Below are 20508 nucleotides of genomic sequence, written 5' to 3'. Positions count from 1 at the left end.
CATAGTATTCCACGGTATATTATGTACCATAGTTTCTTTATCCAGTATATCACTGATAGACATTTAGGTTGATTCCACATCTTTGCTGTTGTGAATAGTGCTGCAGTCAACATTCGCATGCATGTGTCTTTATGGTAGAATGATTTCTATTTCTCTGGGTATGTACTCAGAAATGGGATTCCTGGGTTGAATGGTAGTTCTGCTTTTAGCTCTTTGAGGAAAGTGTTCCCTTTTTGCCGCAACCTTGCCAGCATCTGTTTTTTGTTTTACTTTTTAATAGTAGCCATTCTGACTGGTGTGAGATGGTATCTCATTGTGGTTTTGATTTGTGTTTCTCTAATGATTGGTGATGTTGAGCTTTTTGCATATGCTTGTTGGCCGCATGTATGTCTTCTTCAGAAAAGCGTCTGCTCATGCCCTTTGCACAAACTTTTTAAGGGAGTTGTTTCTTTTTTTCTTGTAAATTTGTTAAGTTCTTTATAGATGCTGGATATTAGACCTTTGGTGTATGGTTTGCAAAAATTGTCTCCCATTCTGTAGGTTGTCTGTTTGCTCTGTTGATAGGGCTGTACAAAAGTTCTTCATTTTAACTAGATCCCATTCAGAATGAATTTTAAAAGTAAAACTATATTCTGTCTGGAAGAAATAAATTAAAATGTAAAGACTTATAGGTTAAAAGTAAATGCATGGCAAAAGATATAAGTTGTAACCAAACGAGAGAGGCTATGTTAATATCAGGTGAGATGGATTTCAAGCGAAAAAACATGCCAAAGACAAAAGGGACATTTTATTAGGGTAGGGTCAATTCATTGGGAAGACCAAACAATCGTAAATGTTTGCACATATTAAGAGAGCACCAAAATACATGAAGTAAAAATTGATGGAATCTATTCTACCATCAGACAAGGAGACTTTAACAGCCTTCATCAATTGACTGTGTTAGCTAAACAAAAAATCAGTATAGGCAGTATAAACTGATAGACAATACCAACCGCCTTGACCTAATTGATATTGGTAAAACACTACACCCCAAAACTGGATAATACATATTTTTTCCAAGTCCATATGGTACATTCATCAAGGTAGACTACGTGCTGGTTCTTTTTGTTTTTTTTGATTTAAGAGACAAGGTTCCACTATGTTGCCAAGGCTGGTCTCAAACTCCTGGGCTCAAGTGATCCTTCTGTCTTGGCCTCCCAGAGGAGGGCCTATGCTGGTTCTTAAAATAAGTCATAGTACATTTGAAAGGATTCCATAGATTGAAGAGGAATTCAAGTGGGAAATTATAACATATTTTGAACTAAATAATAATAAAAATATAAGCTATCTTAGCTTGGCATAGTGGCACACACCCTAGTCCCAGCTACTCAGGAGGCTGAGATGAGAGGATTGCTTGAGCCTAGGAGGTCGAGGCTGCAGTGAGCTATGATCACACCACTGCAGTCCAGTCTAGACAACAGAGCAAGACCCCATCTCAAAAAAAAAAGAAAACAAGATATATAAAATTTGTCAGATGCAGCTAAAATAGTGTGCATAGGGCACGTTTTAGATTTAAATGCTTAAATTCAAAAAGAAAGGTCTTCAGTGACCTAAAGGTCCACCTCAAAAAGCTGGAAACCAAACTGGGTCAAAGACCTAAATGTAAAAGTTAAAAACTCTGAAACTCCCAGAAGAAAACCTGGGGAAAAACCTTTGCAGAAAGGATTTCTTAAAAGACTACAAGCATAAACTGTATCAATAAAGAAGAACATTAAGAAATTAAACTTTATCGAATTCTAAAACTGCAGCTCTTCAGAAAACATCACTAAATAAATAAAAAGGCAAGCTACCCAGTTGAGAAAAATCTTGAATACATACATTCAACCAATAAACAATCACTAAGCCTAATATTTTCAAAGTGTTTTCTGTAGAAGACTAGTTCAGTCTGTCAACAAATCTTTACTAAGCAGTTACCATGGCCAGGCACTAACAATTCTGGGGGTTACTGTTAAAAGTGGTGAATGGGGCCAGGCATGATGGCTCATGCCTGTAATCCCAGCACTTTGGGAGGCCAAGGCGGGTGGATCACCTGAGGTCAGGAGTTCGAGACCAGCCTGGCCAACATGGTGAAACCCCATCTCTACTAAAAAAAATATATAAGAATTAGCCGGGCATGGTAGCAGGCACCTGTAATACCAGCTACTTGGGAGGCTGAGGCAGGAGAATTGCTTCAACCCAGGAGGTAGAGGTTGCAGTGAGCCGAGATCGTGCCACTGCACTCCAGCCTAGGCGACAGAGTGAGACTCTGCCTCAGAAAACAAAAAAAAAAAGGAAGTGGTGAACAAAACACAATCCTTGCCCTCGAATTTATACATCCACTGGGGCAAGAGACTTATATATATATATATATGCAGTGGTGGTACTTTCTCTGAGGAAAAATAAACCAGGGTAAGGAGGACAGAGAATGATCAATGTGGAGCTCTTTAGAGAAAACGTTTGAACAGAGCTGAATAAAGTGAGAGAGAATGAGTCATACTCTCTGTCACTTTGTTAGGGGGAAGAGCATTTTAAGCAGAGGGAATACCAGGTGTCATCTCTGAGTCAAGAAGATAGAAGAATCAGAGAAGTAGAAAAGGGCCAGGTTACTCAGGCCCTGGAAAGGAATGCATGAGTGATTAGAAGGATCACTCTCTTCTAAACCAATGAAGTAGCCCATTTGGTATAAAAATACATTTGGGAAATGTGATATCACATCCATACTCCATCCCGTATTATTTTGTTCATTAACCTGTTTTTTTGTTTGTTTGTTTGTTTTTTGTTTTTGTTTTGAGATGGAGTTTCGCTCTTATTGCCCAGGCTGGAGTGCAATGGCACCATTTCGGCTCACCACAACCTCTGCCTCCCAGGTTCAAGCGATTCTCCTGCCTCAGCCTCCCGAGTAGCTGGGACTACAGGCATGCGCCACCACCCCCAGCTAATCTTGTATATTTAGTAGAGACGGGATTTCTCCATGTTGGTCAGGCTGATCTCGAACTCCCAACCTCAGGTGATCCGCCCACTTCGGCCTCCCAAAGTGCTGGGATTACAGGCGTGAGCCACCATGCCTGGCCTGTTCATTAACCTGTTTTAAAGGCTGTGATGAATCCCATCATACAATGAAGAAACCTGTTCAGCTCTGTTTGACATTTCATGAGCCTTTTCAGCCGGACCATTTTCTTTTGCATTAACATTCATTAATAGCACATAAAATTTACTTTGAAAATGTCCAGCATAACCAGAATTAATAGTATTTAAAATTATTTTCTAATTAACTGGATCTAGTTCTTGTAATTTTCATTTTCTAGCAATATAGTTGTATTTATTAAGCAGTTACTATGTGCTATATGCTACAAGCAGATACTACCTCTATCTGAGTGCCTTATGGTCATTTTTTTAATATCATAACCATCCCATGAAGGAAGTCCTAGTGTTACCCTTTTTAAAGGAACCTGAGGCCTACAGAGAGTAAGTACCTTACCCAAGATTGTACAGCTAGTATATGAAGGAGCTGAGATTTGGGACCAGGCAGTTTTACTTCAGAACCCATGACGTCAGCCACTAGGCCATTTTGCCTACTCTTAGAATATTTACTGAGGAATTATTTCACAAAGTCACCATTCCTTTAGCAAATCAAAGCCTTGTTTTTTACTTTTAAAAATATTTTTAAATGTATAGATGCTAATTATATCTTTTGTATTTTCGATGAACTCTGAATATTTTTTTTATTCCAAGATTAGTAGGCTGTGTTTGATATAAAATTATTTCTATCTTATTTTAACATGTGTCTGATTTTTCCTAGATTGAAGGATTCTCATTAAGCAAACTGGGGAATTTCAACCTTAAAGACATTGAAACAGATGTTGTGATCTGGGAATATACGGACAGTGCTGCGGGGGATACAGACACAGCGAAAGAAGAGGCACCAAGAGAAAAGCCCATTAAAAGGGGACAGGTCTGTTCTCGTTTGTTTCTAGTTGTCAATTTCAACTGCCAATTGTGAAGTTTGTGGATTAGTCAGTCTCCTCTTCTTTCCTTAACTATCTTAACTATTTCATGGTTCTTTCATTTGCCAGTCTATTTAGTACCTTGAATCGACAAGTAATGAGAAAAGGTTTAAAAAAAAGTTAGATCACTAAATCCACAGTTATTTATGTAGTTTCTTTGTGCTGAGTCCTTTGAAAGAGATTCAAAATTCAAAGGTAAATCCGTATCTATCCACAAAGAGCTTAGTCTTAGGTGGTATTATGAGGTTTAAATGTATGAAAGGTTAACTAGCTTTCAGTTACTAAAATTACAGCGAATGCATATATGATTTAATGTACTGGTCCCATACTGTTGGGGGTGGGCAGGGGAATTTATGCACAAGGAAAGAATAGTCATTAGAATTTCAAACAAAAATCTCTGCAATGTCATGATCCTAGTAATAAAATAAGATTCTCTCCCAAATAGATGAAAGACCCCTGATCTTCCCATTACCTTTTGGGGTAAATTGACAGTAATATCCACAAAATTCTTGGATTCGAATCCCAGCTCTATACAAACAAGTCATGTCACTCCTCCAGTTCATGTTTTACTCGTGCCTAAAATGAGGAGTTAGTGGTGAATCAGATTTTCCAGTTGTGTTTTCTAGAATCCTTGAATACTGGGAGGAGGAGGAGGAGGAGGAGAGTGGTGGTATCACCCTACCGCTGCTGCCACCAGAACCACTTTTATCTGTTTCTTATTTGGAGTCTCTGTAGTGGAGAAGAGTATAGGCTGTGGAGCCAGAATATGTGAATTTGTATCCCAGCTCTCCCACTTCCCAGCTGTGTGTCCTTGGGCAAGTGACTTAGCCTTTCTGTGCACCAGTTTCCTCCCTACTCATGGGGATAATATTGGTACCCTCTCATAGGGTTACTTACAGAATGCTTAACTCAGTGCCAAGCATGTGGTGAGCGCTCAGTAAATGTTAGCTGCTATTCTTATTTTATTTGAAAAAGAAAATGTTCTCTGTTTTAAAGAAAACCGGTTTAAGTTCCTGCAGTCTAGATATTTCAAAGGTCTCTCCAGTTTCATGTTACGGTATTATCAAGTCATTTCAGTGAGATGCTTAAAAATCCTTTGTAATGCTGCTATGGATAAAGAGGTAAAATGTAATAATGCTTAAAATTTCTGGGGGATTTATTTGTGTCCTCAAACTGTAGTGTTTGGGACCTAAACAACTTCCATTTTTAATCAGTTCTGCCTTGTAAAACCACCAGATGACTTTATATTACTTGACACAACCTTTGTGGTTGAGAAAAATATACCATTGGTTTTGAAGTTTAATATCATAAAGTATGATTGGAGACAAAGTTGTGCACCTTAGAGGAAATTACTTTTTTCCAGTGTGAATTATAGGAAAAGCTATTGCTGTAAATCCATTTAATGCTTTATTTTTACATTTTTATGTTATTTGGAAAGATTAATCATGCTGCCACTTCTGAAATAAAGTGAGCCTCAGGCACTATGGGGTTGCATATGGTGTGCACTGTACTGAGATCAGGAGACATTGAGACATTGTTCTCATTCGGCCACTACCGGGCAGTGCAACCTTCTGACAAGCCATGGGCACTCGTGGGGCTTCAGTTCCTTCTCTTGTAATATACAGGAGTTGAACTAGATTACCTCTTAAGAGCATCTTACAGTTGTGACATTGTGTTTCAGTGATATATGGATTTCTTGTACTTAAAAGGCTATACCTACGTGAAAAAATACAGAGAGCAACCGAGTCTGCCAGATGCTTTCCCTTGTTTCTGATTTAATCCTCATAACTATCCTGTGTTATAGGTGGTATCATCCCTACTCTGCAGATAATGATAGCGACCATTTTTTGAACACTGTGTGCCAGGCACTGTGCTAAGCACTTTACAGACACTATCTCACTCAGTCCTCCCAACAACCCTATGAGGTGGGTACTGTTATCCCCATTTTTCAGATGAGGAAACCCAGGCTTAGACAGATTATAGACCTTGACCCGGATCATACACGGCTAGTACATGGCAGAGTTTGGATTTCAAATCTCAGCTTGTCCCAATCCAAAGCCAGTTCTCTTAGCCACTGTGTTGTGCTACCAGTCTGAGAATGAGGAAGCTAAGTCACAGAGCAATTAAGAGATATGACGTGGCAGAATCTCTATTTGGGCCCATATTTTCCCCTATGCTAAGTAATATGTGCTTTCTATTATATTACATCACAGTTATGGTCCAACTTGTCAGAAGTCTGTAACTGTAAAACCAGTGTCAGTTTCTGATGGCAAGAGTTACTTGACTTTAAAAACCAGTTGCCACTGGCAGAGTCAGTGTGCTTATGTAGCTTCTCAGGGCAGCGAGGGGAGTGTTTTTCCTTTTTCTCTATGCCTTTAGCTACTGTCCATTTTTGTGTGTCTGTGACTATAAAGGTGCCTCCAGCAGCAGTAACAGGAAGAGTTCAGTGCTGAGAATATTAGCAACCTATGCACAGTCCTCTCCACCTGTTATTAACAGTTCAAAATTAGGAGCGCTGTCTGGTTAAATAAATAAAACCCATCTTGTCTGTTCCTGTGATAATGACTGGATTATAGCATACTCTAATCCTAATAATGCAGTGAAGTAATGCTGTTTTACCACAAACAAAATAGAAGTTAGAATTGATTTATCTAGATGAATTGTCAGGCTTATATCTTTGTTAAGGTTTTCCAGATTTTTTAAATTTGATACTTGAATGATCTTTAATTTTCCAGATTGTACTTGCATCTGAAATAACCTGTATGTTTCTCTTTGCTATTAATAGGTGTCATTAATATTGGATATGAAACACCAGCCTTCAGTACCAGTTGGGCAGCTCTGGGTGGAATTGCTGCGATTCTATGCTTTAGAATTTAATGTGGCTGATTTAGTGATAAGTATTCGTGTCAAAGAATTGGTATCTCGGGAATTGAAGGATTGGCCCAAAAAGCGCATTGCCATTGAAGGTATCTCAAAATGTTTATCTTATTCCCCCCGACTCTTTTTTTTTAAAGGTACCAGTCTAACAGCATGCTTTTTATTTCAGTCTCTTTTCAGCTCCCACAAGTAAGGTAGGCCTGCCCTCAAAGGGAAATAAATAGTTAGAATCTTGCATGTGTTACTGTGGGTCATTTCAAGGAATCAAACTGTTTTCACCCTGGGTTTTTAAAGTATAAACAACTTGAGTAATGGCTGGCTGAGTCCTTGCTTTCTTTGTAGATTGCTTAACTACTTAAATGCCTAAAGTATGTTTTTCACAGTGATGTGTAAATCCCCCTTTCCTCTTTACCATTCTCACCTCTGGATTTTTTCATTCAGTCCATTTGTGGATTGTTGAAGTTGTTTAGTTTTGCAAAGGTGAGGACAATACTTCTTCTCGTCAAAAATGTCATTCTCCATTGGACTCCTCTCCAGTAGAGAGAATGAGTAGTTATTTTTGACATATCTACAGTAACATTTAGAACTTATTCATAAAAACACATTTTTAGTGAAGGCTCATTTAACTGAAATCACTTTATCAAAGACACACTGATGTGCCCTATAGATATCATTAAATGAACTAGCTCTTCTCAGCTTTGCAAAGTCAGGAGGTTGAAACCCCTCTAGAAATCTTAATTCTCCTCCTTTAAATAATTTAAAGAACCTCCTAAATGGAATTCTCTTATTTTTGCTTGATTTTTTTTCAAGCTTTATGTTGCATAAGAGGGTTTTTTTGCATTTTGCATAAATTCTGTGTGCAATCATGGGGATCTCACATTTTTAAACCCTCCCCTGCAGTTTCTGTGGCTCAGCTCTTCTGGCCAATTGCCTAACCTGCTGGAGTTCTAGGGGAGGAGAAAAGATTGAGAGAAGTGGTGTCTCCTCCTGGTGCCTCCCTCTCGCCCCTGAAATTCAGTCCAGCCAATTCAGTGATGGGGCTTCCCAGGGCAGAAGAGTGGAGGTAAGCTCGATAAACCACAGGGCCTGACTGAGTGGGGAGGCAGAGCACTCAGCAGCAGAGCCTTGTGGGAAGATCTTCCTTCCCAAGGGCCTGAGAGCCACGCTGATAACATCTTTTCTACCTCCACAGTCACAGAGCACAGTAGGGAGAAGGGGTACTAGTTCTGAACGGAGAATGGCTTCCCTTCATAGAGCAGATGTTTCAGAAAATACTGCTTTTTGTTCTTAAACTCTATTTTCTTACTCCCCACCCCCAGTTTATTTTTTTTTTAAAGCCTGTAAAATACAAGATAAATTTTACTGTTGTTTGTTGTCTGTTTTTATCTGCAGCAGGCTAAGTTTTAAAACATGAAATACAGTAGTATATGAAGAGATGGATTTTTTCTTTCTTTTTTTTTTTTTTATTACAGATCCCTACTCTGTTAAAAGAAATGTGGCAAGAACCCTAAATAGTCAACCTGTGTTTGAATATATACTTCACTGTTTAAGGACAACATACAAGTATTTTGCTCTTCCACACAAAATTACAAAATCCAGCCTTCCAAAGCCTCTGAATGCAGTTACATGTGTTTCAGAAGTAATAAATCATGATCCAGATGTGCAAACAAAAGATGATAAGCTCAAAAACTCAGTTTTGGCTCAAGGTCCCGGTGCTACCGGTTCAGCTGCAAATACCTGTAAGGTACAGCCACTTACTCTTAAAGAGACTGCTGGAAGCTTTGGAAGTCCACCAACAGAAGAAATGGGAAATGAACACATCAGGGTCCCCCCTGAAAACTCAGACTGTATCCGAGCAGATGTTAACGATGATGATTACAAGGATGATAAAGTACACCATCAAGAAACAGGAAGGAAAAACGAGAAAGAGAAAGTTGGTAGGAAGGGCAAGCATCTGTTGGCTATTGATCAGAAACGTGGAGAGCATGTTGTCTGTGGCAGCACACGTAATAATGAGTCAGAGATCTCTTTGGATTTAGAAGGCTTCCAAAATCCTACAGCCAAAGAGTGTGAGGGGCTTGCTACTTTAGATAACAAGGCTGATCTTGATGGAGAAATTATAGAAGGCACTGAGGAACTAGAAGGCTCTCTAAACCACTATACCCACTCAGTACAGGACCAGATTTCAGAAATGATTCCCTCTGATGAAGAGGAGGAGGAAGACGAAGAAGAAGAGGAGGAAGAAGAACCTAGACTCACCGTTAACCAAAGGGAAGATGAAGATGGCATGGCTAATGAAGATGAATTAGACAACACCTACACGGGATCAGGGGATGAGGATGCCCTATCTGAAGAGGATGATGAGTTAGGCGACCCTGCTAAGTATGAAGACGTGAAAGAATGTGGAAAACATGTAGAAGGAGCTCTCCTAGTGGAACTTAATAAAATAAGTCTTAAGGAAGAAAATGTATGTGAAGAAAATTCACCTGTGGATCAGTCTGATTTTTTTTATGAATTCAGTAAACTTATCTTCACCAAAGGAAAGGTAATCAGTACCACCACTAGTCATATATGGAACTAGGAGACTTTAAGGAATTTGAATGCATTTAATTTCAATTTTTATATACTAGGAGTTTTCCTATTTGGTAGTGTTTAACAAGTTGGCCTTTCATTCTGATATGACTGCTCGCTCTCCTTTCCTCCTTAAGACTCATGGGAATTAGCAGAGGAAGGGAATGCTATTAGTAGTGAAAATAACTACCTCGTTCTCCTAATGATACCATAGGATGTCCCCAACTCTCAGATCATTTGAGTGGACGCATGTTACATTTTCATTTCCTTTGGAAAGTGAATAGGAGACTATGTACTTTTAAAACATGATTCCAGACTCCTTTATTTGGCAAATAAAGTGTTAAGTCTTGTTTTGCTTTGCCATATTCCTGCAGTCTCCTACGGTAGTGTGCAGTTTATGCAAACGAGAGGGTCATCTAAAGAAGGACTGTCCTGAAGACTTCAAAAGAATCCAGCTAGAACCTCTGCCACCGTTAACACCCAAGTTTTTAAATATCTTAGATCAAGTCTGTATCCAGTGTTATAGTAAGTTATTCACATTTCTTTTGATTTGTCAAAATATTAAATTGACATTTACTCGAGTCTTTAGAATCACTATCCTATTTAGGTCTCTACACATTAATAGGGAACAAGTCTATTCCATTCTCCATTGTATCCACAAGTGTTCCATGTCATGTCTGTTCTGTTTGGGACATGCAATAATTGTCAAAGAAAGATGAGGAAAGATGCAGGGAGGATCTTTTTTATTTTTTATTTTTTTAATTTTTTGAGACAGGATCTCACTCTGTCACCCAGGCTGGAGTGTAGCAGAGCAGTCATGAGTCACTGTAGCCTCGACCTCCCAGACTAAAGTGATCCTCTCACCTCAGCCTCCCAAGTAGCTGGGAGCACAGATGCATGCTACTATGCCTGACTGATGTTTTCATTATTTGTAGAGACACAGTTTCCCTGTGTTACCCAGGCTAGTCTTGAACTCCTGGGCTCAAGCAAATGGAGGATTTTATTTTTCAAGTGTCTTCTGTATTTTCTTTTATTAACAGCATAGTTGTTGCATCAAGATACATAGCAATCATAGCAGGTTTCTTTTTTTGGAGGGTGATAGGGAGACAGGGTCTTGCTCTGTCCCCCAGACTGGAATGCAGTGGTGTGATATCAGCTCTCCACAGCCTCTAACTCCTGGGTTCAAGCAATTCTTCTGCCTCAGCCACCCAAGTAGCTGGTATTACAGGTGTGCATCACCACACCCAGCTCATTCTTATACTTTTTGTAGATACAGGGTTTCGCCATGTTGGTCAGACTGGTCTCAAACTCCTGACCTCAAGTGATTCACACAGCTCCGTCTCCCAAACAGCTGGGATTGCAGACTTGAGCCATGGCACCCGGCCAGCAGGTTTCTTTTTAAAGCTTAGTATTAAATATTAAATATCTTACCCCATTTAAATTTTCCATTACTCTGCCAAGAAAAAAAAATTTTTTTTTTTTTTGTTTTGAGATGAAGTCTAGCCCTGTCACCCAGGCTGGAGTGCAGTGGTGTGATCTCAGCTCACTGCAGCCTCCGCCTCCTGGGTTCAAGCAGTTCTCCTGCCTCAGCCTCTTGAGTAGCTGGGATTACAGTCATGCACCACCATGCCCAGCTAATTTTTTTTTTTTTTTTTTTTTAAGTAGAGATGGTGTTTCACCATATTGGCTAGGCAGGTCTCAAACTCCTGACCTCCAGTAATCCGCTCGCCTCGACCTCCCAAAGTGCTGGGATTACAGGCGTGAGCCACTGCGCCCGGCCAAAATTTAAAATTCAAGTTACTTGAAGCCTGGACACACTTTCCTGGCTAGTTGGGCTATGTAAAGGTTGGTGGCATTATTCCTCCTGCTGTGTAAGCAGATCCAGGCCCCAGAAAGAAGGGACCAGGTTATATAATCGTTTTTGAAAAGTTTGCTACAAAAATGGATGGCCTGTTATAAGCCAGGATACAAAGTAAGGATGAGGATAAGGGAGGGACATTTTCTTCCAGAAAAAAAGATATTTTCTGAAGAGTCTCAGTTCATAATTTTCCCAAAATGGTTGGAAGAGAGGATAAAATCTCAATACGAATTTCAAAATACTGTCTCTGTGAGGGGCCAAAAGTTGCCTTGCTGAGGATCTTTGTAGGTCTTAAAATCAGAGTACTAGCATTTCCCAACCGGCATCCTTTGAAATGATTTTCTAGATGCAGTGAATAATATATCATCACCAGAAGTATACCCAGGCCAAGTAGGGAATAATGCTACACACTCCCTTCTCTCAGGGACGGTCGATCTCCTTTAGAGATTTCCAGGACATATTAGCATAATAAAGACATCTGAGAAATATTATTTCTAAAATTTGAACATAGAATACTTTTTGAGTAACACTAATTAATAGCCTACATAACAGCCCTTTAAGGAACACGAGTTTGGGGAAGCTTTGGTGTAGAGAGGCTTAAAGTTTTACAAAAAGAAAACATTTAAAGGAGAGACGTTCAGCTGCTTAAAATGAAGGAGCTTGTTTCACATGGCTTCATCACAGGTGTTCACCTGTGCCAGAGGACACGTGTTCTTAACCAGTGCTTTTTTTTTTTTTTTTTGGAAACTTTTTTTTTTTTTTTTTTTTGGATATTATGAGCTGCGAAAAAACTAGGTTCTCCTTAGGGAAAAAAAATACATGCAAATGCTCACAAACTTTTAAATTCCCACTTTAATGGGGTGGCGATCCCTGAAGGCCCTTTCTGTAACCCTGGTGTCTTTCAGGAAACCCAGGTGGAGATCCCTGTTTAAATTACTTTCCATTTCAAGAGCACTTCTTAGATTCTTTCAAAAAGGATATTTTAAATTTTACATTACTGTTAAAAAATTAGCCAGGTATGGTGGTACATGCCTGTAGTCCCAGCTACTCGGGAGGCTGAGGTGGGAGGATGACTTGAGGCTGGGAGGCAGAGGTTGCAGTAAGCTAAGATCACGCTACTTCAGTGCAGCCTGGCCAACAGGGCCAGACCTTGTCTCAAAAATAAAAAACAAATTTTACCTTGTTAATGCTGTCTACTGAGAAAATACAACAATTTAGGAATTTTAAAGTTTAAGCTTATAAGTTTTATTTTCTAAAAAATAATTTTTTTTCAGCTTTTTTAAGAGCGTTAACAGTCTTATCTTGTCAATATGTCTGTTTATCTTTAAACAGAGGATTTTTCTCCAACAATTATAGAAGAACAGGCTCGTGAACATATTCGGCAAAACCTAGAAAGTTTCATAAGACAAGACTTTCCGGGTAAATGATTTATTTTTTATTTTTAAGAAAAGTAGTGTGACCTTTCTTCCAAATGAGTTCTTGTGTTATAAGCACACTGATTTTGAGAATCAGGGTTTCCGTTGTTTTGTGATATACCCAGGATGGTCCTTGGTCTGCCAAATCCTCGTTTACCAACAGAAACAGTATAGGGTTTATTCTAGCAAGTGCCTAGTGAATTTCATTGAATAGTGTGTTTAGAGTCAAAACTAAGCTTACATTATTAAATGTGTTGAGGTGATCTAACATTTTCCTTGAAATGTCTTTGCATTTAAGAATAAAGAAGCACCTGGTAATCTTTCTTGCCATATACAGCTTGTATGTAAGGGAAGCTTTGAGAGAAAAAGCTTTTAGAATAAATGCCCAGTTAATCAGAGAGCATAAGTGTGAGATTAACATAGGATAGTTAAACAACTGGGTGTGTTTGATTCATGAGAGGGCCATTTTGATCAAAAATTAAATGTACTCAGGTAATTAGTTATTACTTTTCATATATCCCTAACAGGAACTAAATTGAGCCTGTTTGGCTCCTCCAAAAATGGATTTGGGTTCAAACAGAGTGACCTTGACGTCTGTATGACGATTAATGGACTTGAAACTGCTGAGGTACAGTGACCACATAAAACTTCCATTTGCTGTGGCAGTGTGATTTAACCAATCTAGACTGACATTGCAGCGTGGTATTTTCCAAATTGATCAGGGCATACCATATAGAGTGTGCTGTTTGGCACAGTCTCTGGCCAAATACATTAAGAAGCTTAGAAAGGTTGTGAGGAATGTGAGGAGTAGAAAGGTTATACTTTCACCCTGTAGCAAAAAGTGGATTGGAAAGTGATGCCTGGGAATTCTACATAGCCAAACCAATCTCTCCAGTGTCCCGTTGGCTTGGCTACTGTGCTGACTTGGCTCACACACCCACATAAGGTTATCTATAAAGTTTATTACCAGACAGGCAGTGTGGTAAATGGTAAGAGTACTTAACCTTGTAGTCCAGAGACCTGGATTTGAGACAAACTTGGTTTCATCAGTACCTAAACATGTGGTCTTTGGTAAATAATCGATAAAGAATAATATCTGTTCCTCCTGCCTCTGCTGATTTTTGTACACATTATCATGGATCATGTAGGTCAGGAGTCAGCAAACGATGGCCCTTGGGCTAACTTCAGCCCCCCACTGCCTGTTTTTGTAAATAAAGTTTTATTGGAACAGAATCACACCCATTCACATATGTAATGTCTATGGCTGCTTTCACTTTGTAAGTGCAGAGTTTAGTAGTTGTAAGAGACCATATGGCACGCAAAGCAAAACAAGCTTGCCAGCCCCTGGGATATCTGAAGGCACTTATAAAATATAAAACACTATATAAAGGTATAAAGTCTGGGAAGTGCTGAGTCCCTATTCTTTTAAATCCTTAACAGCAGTCCAAATGCTAGATATCCAAATGAATGATGCTGCTGTTGCTGAAGGCCTTTTTGTACCTTTTCTTAGTTTCAAGTCTTTCTATTTTGAGGATGTATCTGATTTGGGAAAATAGTCAAAAGTGATCTAGCCTGAATTTGAATAAAGTATATAAGCAAGATTGGCTCAACATATGGAATGACCCTATCATACATCCTCAAGATTGATTTATTTACTCACTTTTTTACATGGCTTATAAACTAGTTTTGAGGGCATTTCTAAAGTAACATTCTAAGTATGTTCTGGGATTTTTATAACCATCAAAAAGGCGTATGTTGATAGAGACAGCCCAAATATTTTAAAGAATGATTTATTTGAGATACTATTTGTATTTGCTGTATGACTTTAGTTATATACATTATAATTCTGGCTAGTCCTGTAGGGAAATAATTTGAGCTTAATCACTCTCCACAGCAATTCATCAACTCTTAAACCATAATGAAGGTCTACTTAGAATAAATGAGCTGGGGCACAGAAGCCTCCTCTTATCTATTCTGGGACGTGGGGTACATCTGAGTGATATTATGTGGAGGGGAAGAAATGAAGGTTCTCAGCCATGGTTCAGAGACTTTTTTGGAAGCCCTGGGTCCATAGACTTCCTGACTGAGTTTAGCCTTTGTTGCACACCCAAAAATATTTAGGAAGTAGGGTATTTAGTGGTTTTTGTACCCTCAGGATATTTCCTGTGAATACTGACTCTAATACCCAACTAGAAAGGAAAAATATATATATAGACTGACTTGAAATTAATTACATTATTTCTGAAGGTAATGGAAACTATAGCCAGTTTCAGAACCTGTCTTCCAGTTTTGGTTAAGTTCTTTGTGCCTTCTTTGTTGCAGGGATTGGACTGTGTCAGAACTATTGAAGAATTAGCAAGAGTCCTCAGAAAACATTCAGGTACTTTTGTAAACTTTTTCTAAAAGTATTTCTGACTTTTAATTAGTGTTTTATATAGTCTTCCCTCGGTATCCATGGGGTATTAGTTCCAGGCCCACCCATCGCTCCTCACCCCTCCCTTCCCCAGCAAATTTAAAAAATCCCTAGGTGCTCAAGTTCCTTATATAAAATGGCAGATATACCTAATGTAAATGACGAGTTAATGGGTGCAGCACACCAACATGGCACGTGTATACATATGTAACAAACCTGCACATTGTGCACATGTACCCTAGAACTTAAAGTATAATAAAAAATAAAATAAAATAAAATAGCATAGTATTTGCATATAACCTATATACATCCTTCCATATACTTTTAGTCATCTCTGGGTTACTTACAATATCTAATACAGTGTAAATACTATATAAATAGTATTATACTGTATTTTTTATTTGTATTATTTTTTATTGTTGTATCGTTAGTTTTTTTTATTAGTTGCTTTTTTCCCTCAAATATTTTTGGTTTGTATTTGATTGGATATGGGGATGCAGGACCCACAGACATGAAAGGCCAATCGTATTTAGAGTTTACTAATGCCATGAAGCAGTATAGTGGCTCATTCATGGAATAATTACAGTATTAATGTCTTTTTAAAATCTTGTATGCTTAAGTATGAAAGACTGAGGAATTGGTGATAATTTATGTGCATATTGTTGCCTAGCTCAGTTTTATTTCAAGACAAAGCCTGCACCAGACAGGCAAGAAAGTCTGTAAATTCTTTTCCTTTGTTGGCATTGTATAAGTCAAAGTGTGGGAGTTGCTGATGGTGTGAAGTGTCAAGGAAAGCACCCCAGACTGGGCTTGTGGGTTGAATTTGCAGCTGTTCTGCTCAACAAGCTGTGTGTGACCATGAACAAGTCGTTCACTTGAAGTGATCTCTTTTTTTAAGAAATTGGATCTTGCTAGGTTGTCCAGGCTAGTCTCTGAACTCCTGGGCTCAAGTGATCCTCCTGCCTTGGCCTCCCAAAGTGCTGGGATTACAGGTGTGAGCCACTACGCCTGGCCTGATCTCTTGTTTTCATTGATAAATTGAGAAAACTGAACTGGGTAATTTCTAGAGTATTTACAGCTATAAAATGTATAGATTTTGTAAACCATGCACACACTTCAAATGCTGTTAACATATCCTTTTGTTGTCATGGCAGCTGTGGATACCGTTAACAGTGAAAAATCTTCTTTTAAAATGTAGTTCAGCAAACTTCTGTGCTAAGAACTGAGAATGAAAGTGAACAATGTATGGCCCCTGTCCTCAGGAGCTTAAAATCCATGGTCTGTCCATGAAAAGTTTTTGTACATTTTGGTTAGGAACAGACTTTAAGTCACAGCATGAACGTGCCCTGACACCTAGACACACACATACTTTTCTTTGGTCATTGAAGTAAACATTTCCCTTAACTTGGGAATTCCACCTCTAAAGATCATGTGTTTTGTTTTGTTTTGTTTTGAAGGTCGTGCAAAGAAACTAAAGTACTAAGTTAGCATGACTATTAATTTTTTAGTATTGAGCTAGGTTTATAACTTTGTGTTTTGAAATAATTTAATTTCACATTTAAAGGAAAGCAGCAAAAGTTGCATAAAGAGTTCCACATATAGCTTTTATTCAGATCCACCAATTAACATTTTCCATATTTGATTCATCATTCCGTCTTTTGCTTGCTCTCAATTTCTTCCTGTACCATTTGAGATTAAGCTGCAGACATTATGTCCTTTCCCCTAAATACCTCAGTATATATTTCCTAAGAAGGAACAATGTTAAAAACAGATCATTTTTAGATTAGAAATGACTTAGGCACACAGATGATGTATAATAATAATGGAATGCAGATTGCCTGGAACAAGAATTTCATAACAACTAGAGAGCTGTGTTTAAAACTTCATATCTTTAAAACAGTCTCCCCAGGTATTTTATTGGGTGCCTCCTATGTGCACAACACTGTGTTAGATACTTAGGGATGGTGGAAAAGTTAAAAAATCTATATGTTTTTCTTTTGAAAGCTTCCATATCTTAAGAGGTAAGGTAATCTTCCAAACTATGTAACGATGTAAGGTAATATTCAGTTAAATAACTTCTAAGAAGAGAGAATGTGGGAAAGAGTTGCACAGGGGAGGTTGATGGAAGAGATGGAGGTTGCTCTGATCTTGGATGATGGTGAATACGATTTGAAAAGGATGGGAAAAGAAATCATTTCTAAGTGCATAGATGTGAATGTGAGACTGTGGGATATTTTGGAGAGCAGTGAGAAGATTGGAGATTTTTGGAGATTTGGAGATTTTTAAATGGGAAATATTTGGAGTAAAAATCTCTACATTTGGAGATTTTTAAATGGGAAATATTAGGAGATAAGGTGAAGTCTTATAGATATTTGGAAACACTGGAATTTCTTCAGGAGGGAAAGGACCCAATAAAAGCATAACATAAGGTTTTTAGGCAGCTGGTGTGGTCTTTTAGGGAAAGTGTAATCTAGATGACAGGGCAGCAGGACCTCAGCCAAGGTGCCACTGGTACTAACAGGAAAACGATATGAGAGATTCCAAGTGGGAAAATTTCCTAGATTTGGTACCTACAAGTAGGAAGTAAGGACTGAGGTCTATATCTGGGTATTTGAGAACCAGGAATATTTGCAGAGAACCACCTGTGTGGAAGTGTTTAGTTTGCCATGAGCATATAATCTCCAAGAGTTAACATTCCAGAAAGCAATTAGAAATATGGGGTTGCCAGTCAGAATTGAAGATGAAAGTAAAACCGTTTTTTGTATTGAAAGCCTTGGAGAAAAAGAGAGAGATTGAGAGAAAGAGACTAGACAGAAATTAAGAAAAGAGACTGAAAAGGAACTGGGAAGATATGCTGTGAATAAATCCTAGACTTGGAAGTGTTACAATGATCAACAGTGTCAAATTCCAGAATGGGAAGGATATGAAGAAAAGGGCCCTGTCTAATTTAGAGGTGGGATAGCAAATACTAGGTGGAGGTTCTGGAATCAGACTCTGGTTTTAAATTCCATCTCCCCCTTGCTGGCTGTGCAATCCCAGAAAGTCACTCAGCTCCATAACAAGCACTCAGTTCCTCATCTCTAAAGTGGAAATAACAATTCTATGGCATTTGAGTTTAAGAACGATAATACATTAAAGTGCAAAGCCTAGCATATTCTAAGTATTCAGCAAAATGAGCTTCCTTGCCCCCTTTCCCCATCAGATTAAGTTTCATTTCCTGTGTCTGCCACACAGATTTTTTCCTGAAATGTCTTCTACCTACTTATTTTGTCCTGTGTTCTATGATATGATTACTATGTATCTGCTTTCTAGAAACCACCACTTAGCTCTCTCAGTAGAAACTCAAACTCTGACATCTCAGAATGAGCTTATCTTTCGCTTTACTGCTTTGCTTCAGCAGCAACCAACTCTGTTAATCTCCCCTTCCTTCTGAATCCTCTTTCATGGTTGTTGATATTGGCATCCTTGGAATCAACAAAACGGGTGAAATGATAATTAGCCTGACCCACACTAAGTTCAGTGTAAGTTAGGAGTCAATCTTACCTAGATTTGAATTCCAGCTCCACATTTTACCAGCTGCATATTCCTAAGCTTGTGAATCTTTCTGGGTCTCTGTTTCCTCATCTTACAGATGAGGGTGATAAACCTAAGAATGTAAAGTTTGTAAAGGAGTCTTACATATCCCTATCACGCATTAGGTGCTCAGGAAGTGGTAGCACTTACTCTTAAAACCCTGATCCTCTCTTATTAGCTCTTGCTCCCCACCCAGTTACAGATGCTCTCAAACGTGCCTTGCTTCTGCCGTGTATTCCCATGCCACCATGAAAGTTCACACCCAGTTATTTTTCATAAGTGGTCACCCTGCCTCTATTCCTGGTGCTTCCAGTCTGTCCACTGCCAGGGGTATTGTCTAACTAGATGTGGTCAGTGATTCCTCCCAGCTTAGACCAGTTCATCGGCTCCTCTTTGATTCTAAGGATAATTCTTAGCAAAATGTGTATGTTCTGTAGTTGGGCCCTTCCCAGTTTCTCCACCATCTCCTATGCCTCATATTCCATTCCCTCATGTTCATTCTGTAACCTATACAATTCTCTGGAACTTCCCTGAACATACCATTCTATTTCAGGCATCTACGCTTTTTGTGTACAGTTTGCCTTGCCTGGTAAATTCCCTCAACTGCCACGATTTTTGCTGGTTTTTCTCTCTTTTTCAAAGCTTAGCTCAGGCAGTTTCCTCTCTCCTGTTGAAACTAATTCCTATTAACTTCATAACTTCTAGCTTTAAGGTGAGTAACTTGTTTGGAGGATGATTGTCCCTTAGGCTTTTCTCCAAATTAGATATAGTCACATGGAGAGAATGTACACATGTGTGTACATACAATCCAGTAAGTTCCCAGAGGGGAGTGACTGAGTCTTGTAGTTCTAGTATCAATGTGTTTAATAAATGTAAACTTTGCCAGACTAATCTTCCCAGATGTTTGTTAATAACGGAATTCTTTGATGAGTCCTAATGAATGCAATGAAACAGGCCAAAGTTAGGTTTACACCATTTAATATTGAAACATTAACGTAAGAGTGACTTATATCTCCAGCTGCTGTATTTAATGATAACATTTTATTTCCCAACTTAGGTCTGAGAAACATCTTACCTATTACAACAGCAAAGGTGCCAATTGTGAAGTTCTTCCATTTGAGAAGTGGTCTGGAAGTAGATATCAGTTTGTATAACACATTGGTAAGGTTTTTTTCAGTCTTTTTGTTTAGAGAGATAAAGGGAACAAATGTCTCACCTTGCAGAAACCTCAAGTTAAAGAAGACATTCATTTCATCTTAGTCAATCTTTCAAGAGTTGTTATGCTTACTTGCTGTGAACCTGGCAGTGTTCTGAGGCTGAGAATTCAAAGATAATTCAGATATGTTTCAGGGATTTATAGGACCTCTCTGACCCTTTGGGGGTGTTTTTGCAGAGAGATCTTATGTCTACTGAAAGGGAACTGATTGTTTATTTCGCCAGCCCTTATTTTCTAGATGTTCAGACCAAGGACATACAAAAGCCATGAGGTCAGATGTTACTTATAATTCTTTATTATTGTCTAGTAAGTTAATGAAGATTGTCTTTAGGGAAAAAAAAAAAAAAAGGTTAATTTCAGTTGAAATGCCTTCTTCCTAAAATGAATCACACTGTAAACCTATTTAGAATATTCCAGCTTAAAATCTTTTCATCTAGGTTCGCCTGGTGGCTCATGCTTGTAATCCCAGCACTTTGGGAGGCTGGTGGGGGAGGATCACTTGAGCCCAGGAGTTCATGACCAGCCTGGGCAACATAGTGAGATCCCATCTCCATTATTTAAAA

At 38.6% G+C, this 20508-nt stretch overlaps 1 protein-coding gene across 11 annotated transcripts in view; it reads left to right on the top strand.

Moving 5' to 3' along the window:
- The window catches only part of TUT7 (terminal uridylyl transferase 7), a 65295-nt gene that overhangs the window by 21872 nt on the left and 22915 nt on the right, over positions 1–20508 (top strand). For 9 of the 11 annotated variants that reach the window (XM_001083489.5, XM_077966296.1, XM_028835299.2 and 6 more), the window contains exons 11-18: positions 3818–3970; positions 6808–6988; positions 8372–9444; positions 9845–9995; positions 12661–12747; positions 13271–13371; positions 15066–15123; positions 19787–19890. In XM_001083489.5, coding sequence (XP_001083489.2) covers positions 3818–3970; positions 6808–6988; positions 8372–9444; positions 9845–9995; positions 12661–12747; positions 13271–13371; positions 15066–15123; positions 19787–19890 — 1908 coding nt within the window. Of the gene's footprint in view, positions 1–3817; positions 3971–5826; positions 5948–6807; positions 6989–7799; positions 7963–8371; positions 9445–9844; positions 9996–12660; positions 12748–13270; positions 13372–15065; positions 15124–19786; positions 19891–20508 lie in introns of those variants that run through there. The other 2 variants (XM_077966298.1, XM_077966299.1) reach the window with 2 other exon arrangements.

Source organism: Macaca mulatta, chromosome 15 (assembly GCF_049350105.2).
Source record: "Macaca mulatta isolate MMU2019108-1 chromosome 15, T2T-MMU8v2.0, whole genome shotgun sequence".
Lineage (NCBI taxonomy): Eukaryota > Metazoa > Chordata > Mammalia > Primates > Cercopithecidae > Macaca > Macaca mulatta.
This window is presented reverse-complemented; position numbering and strand designations above follow the sequence as displayed.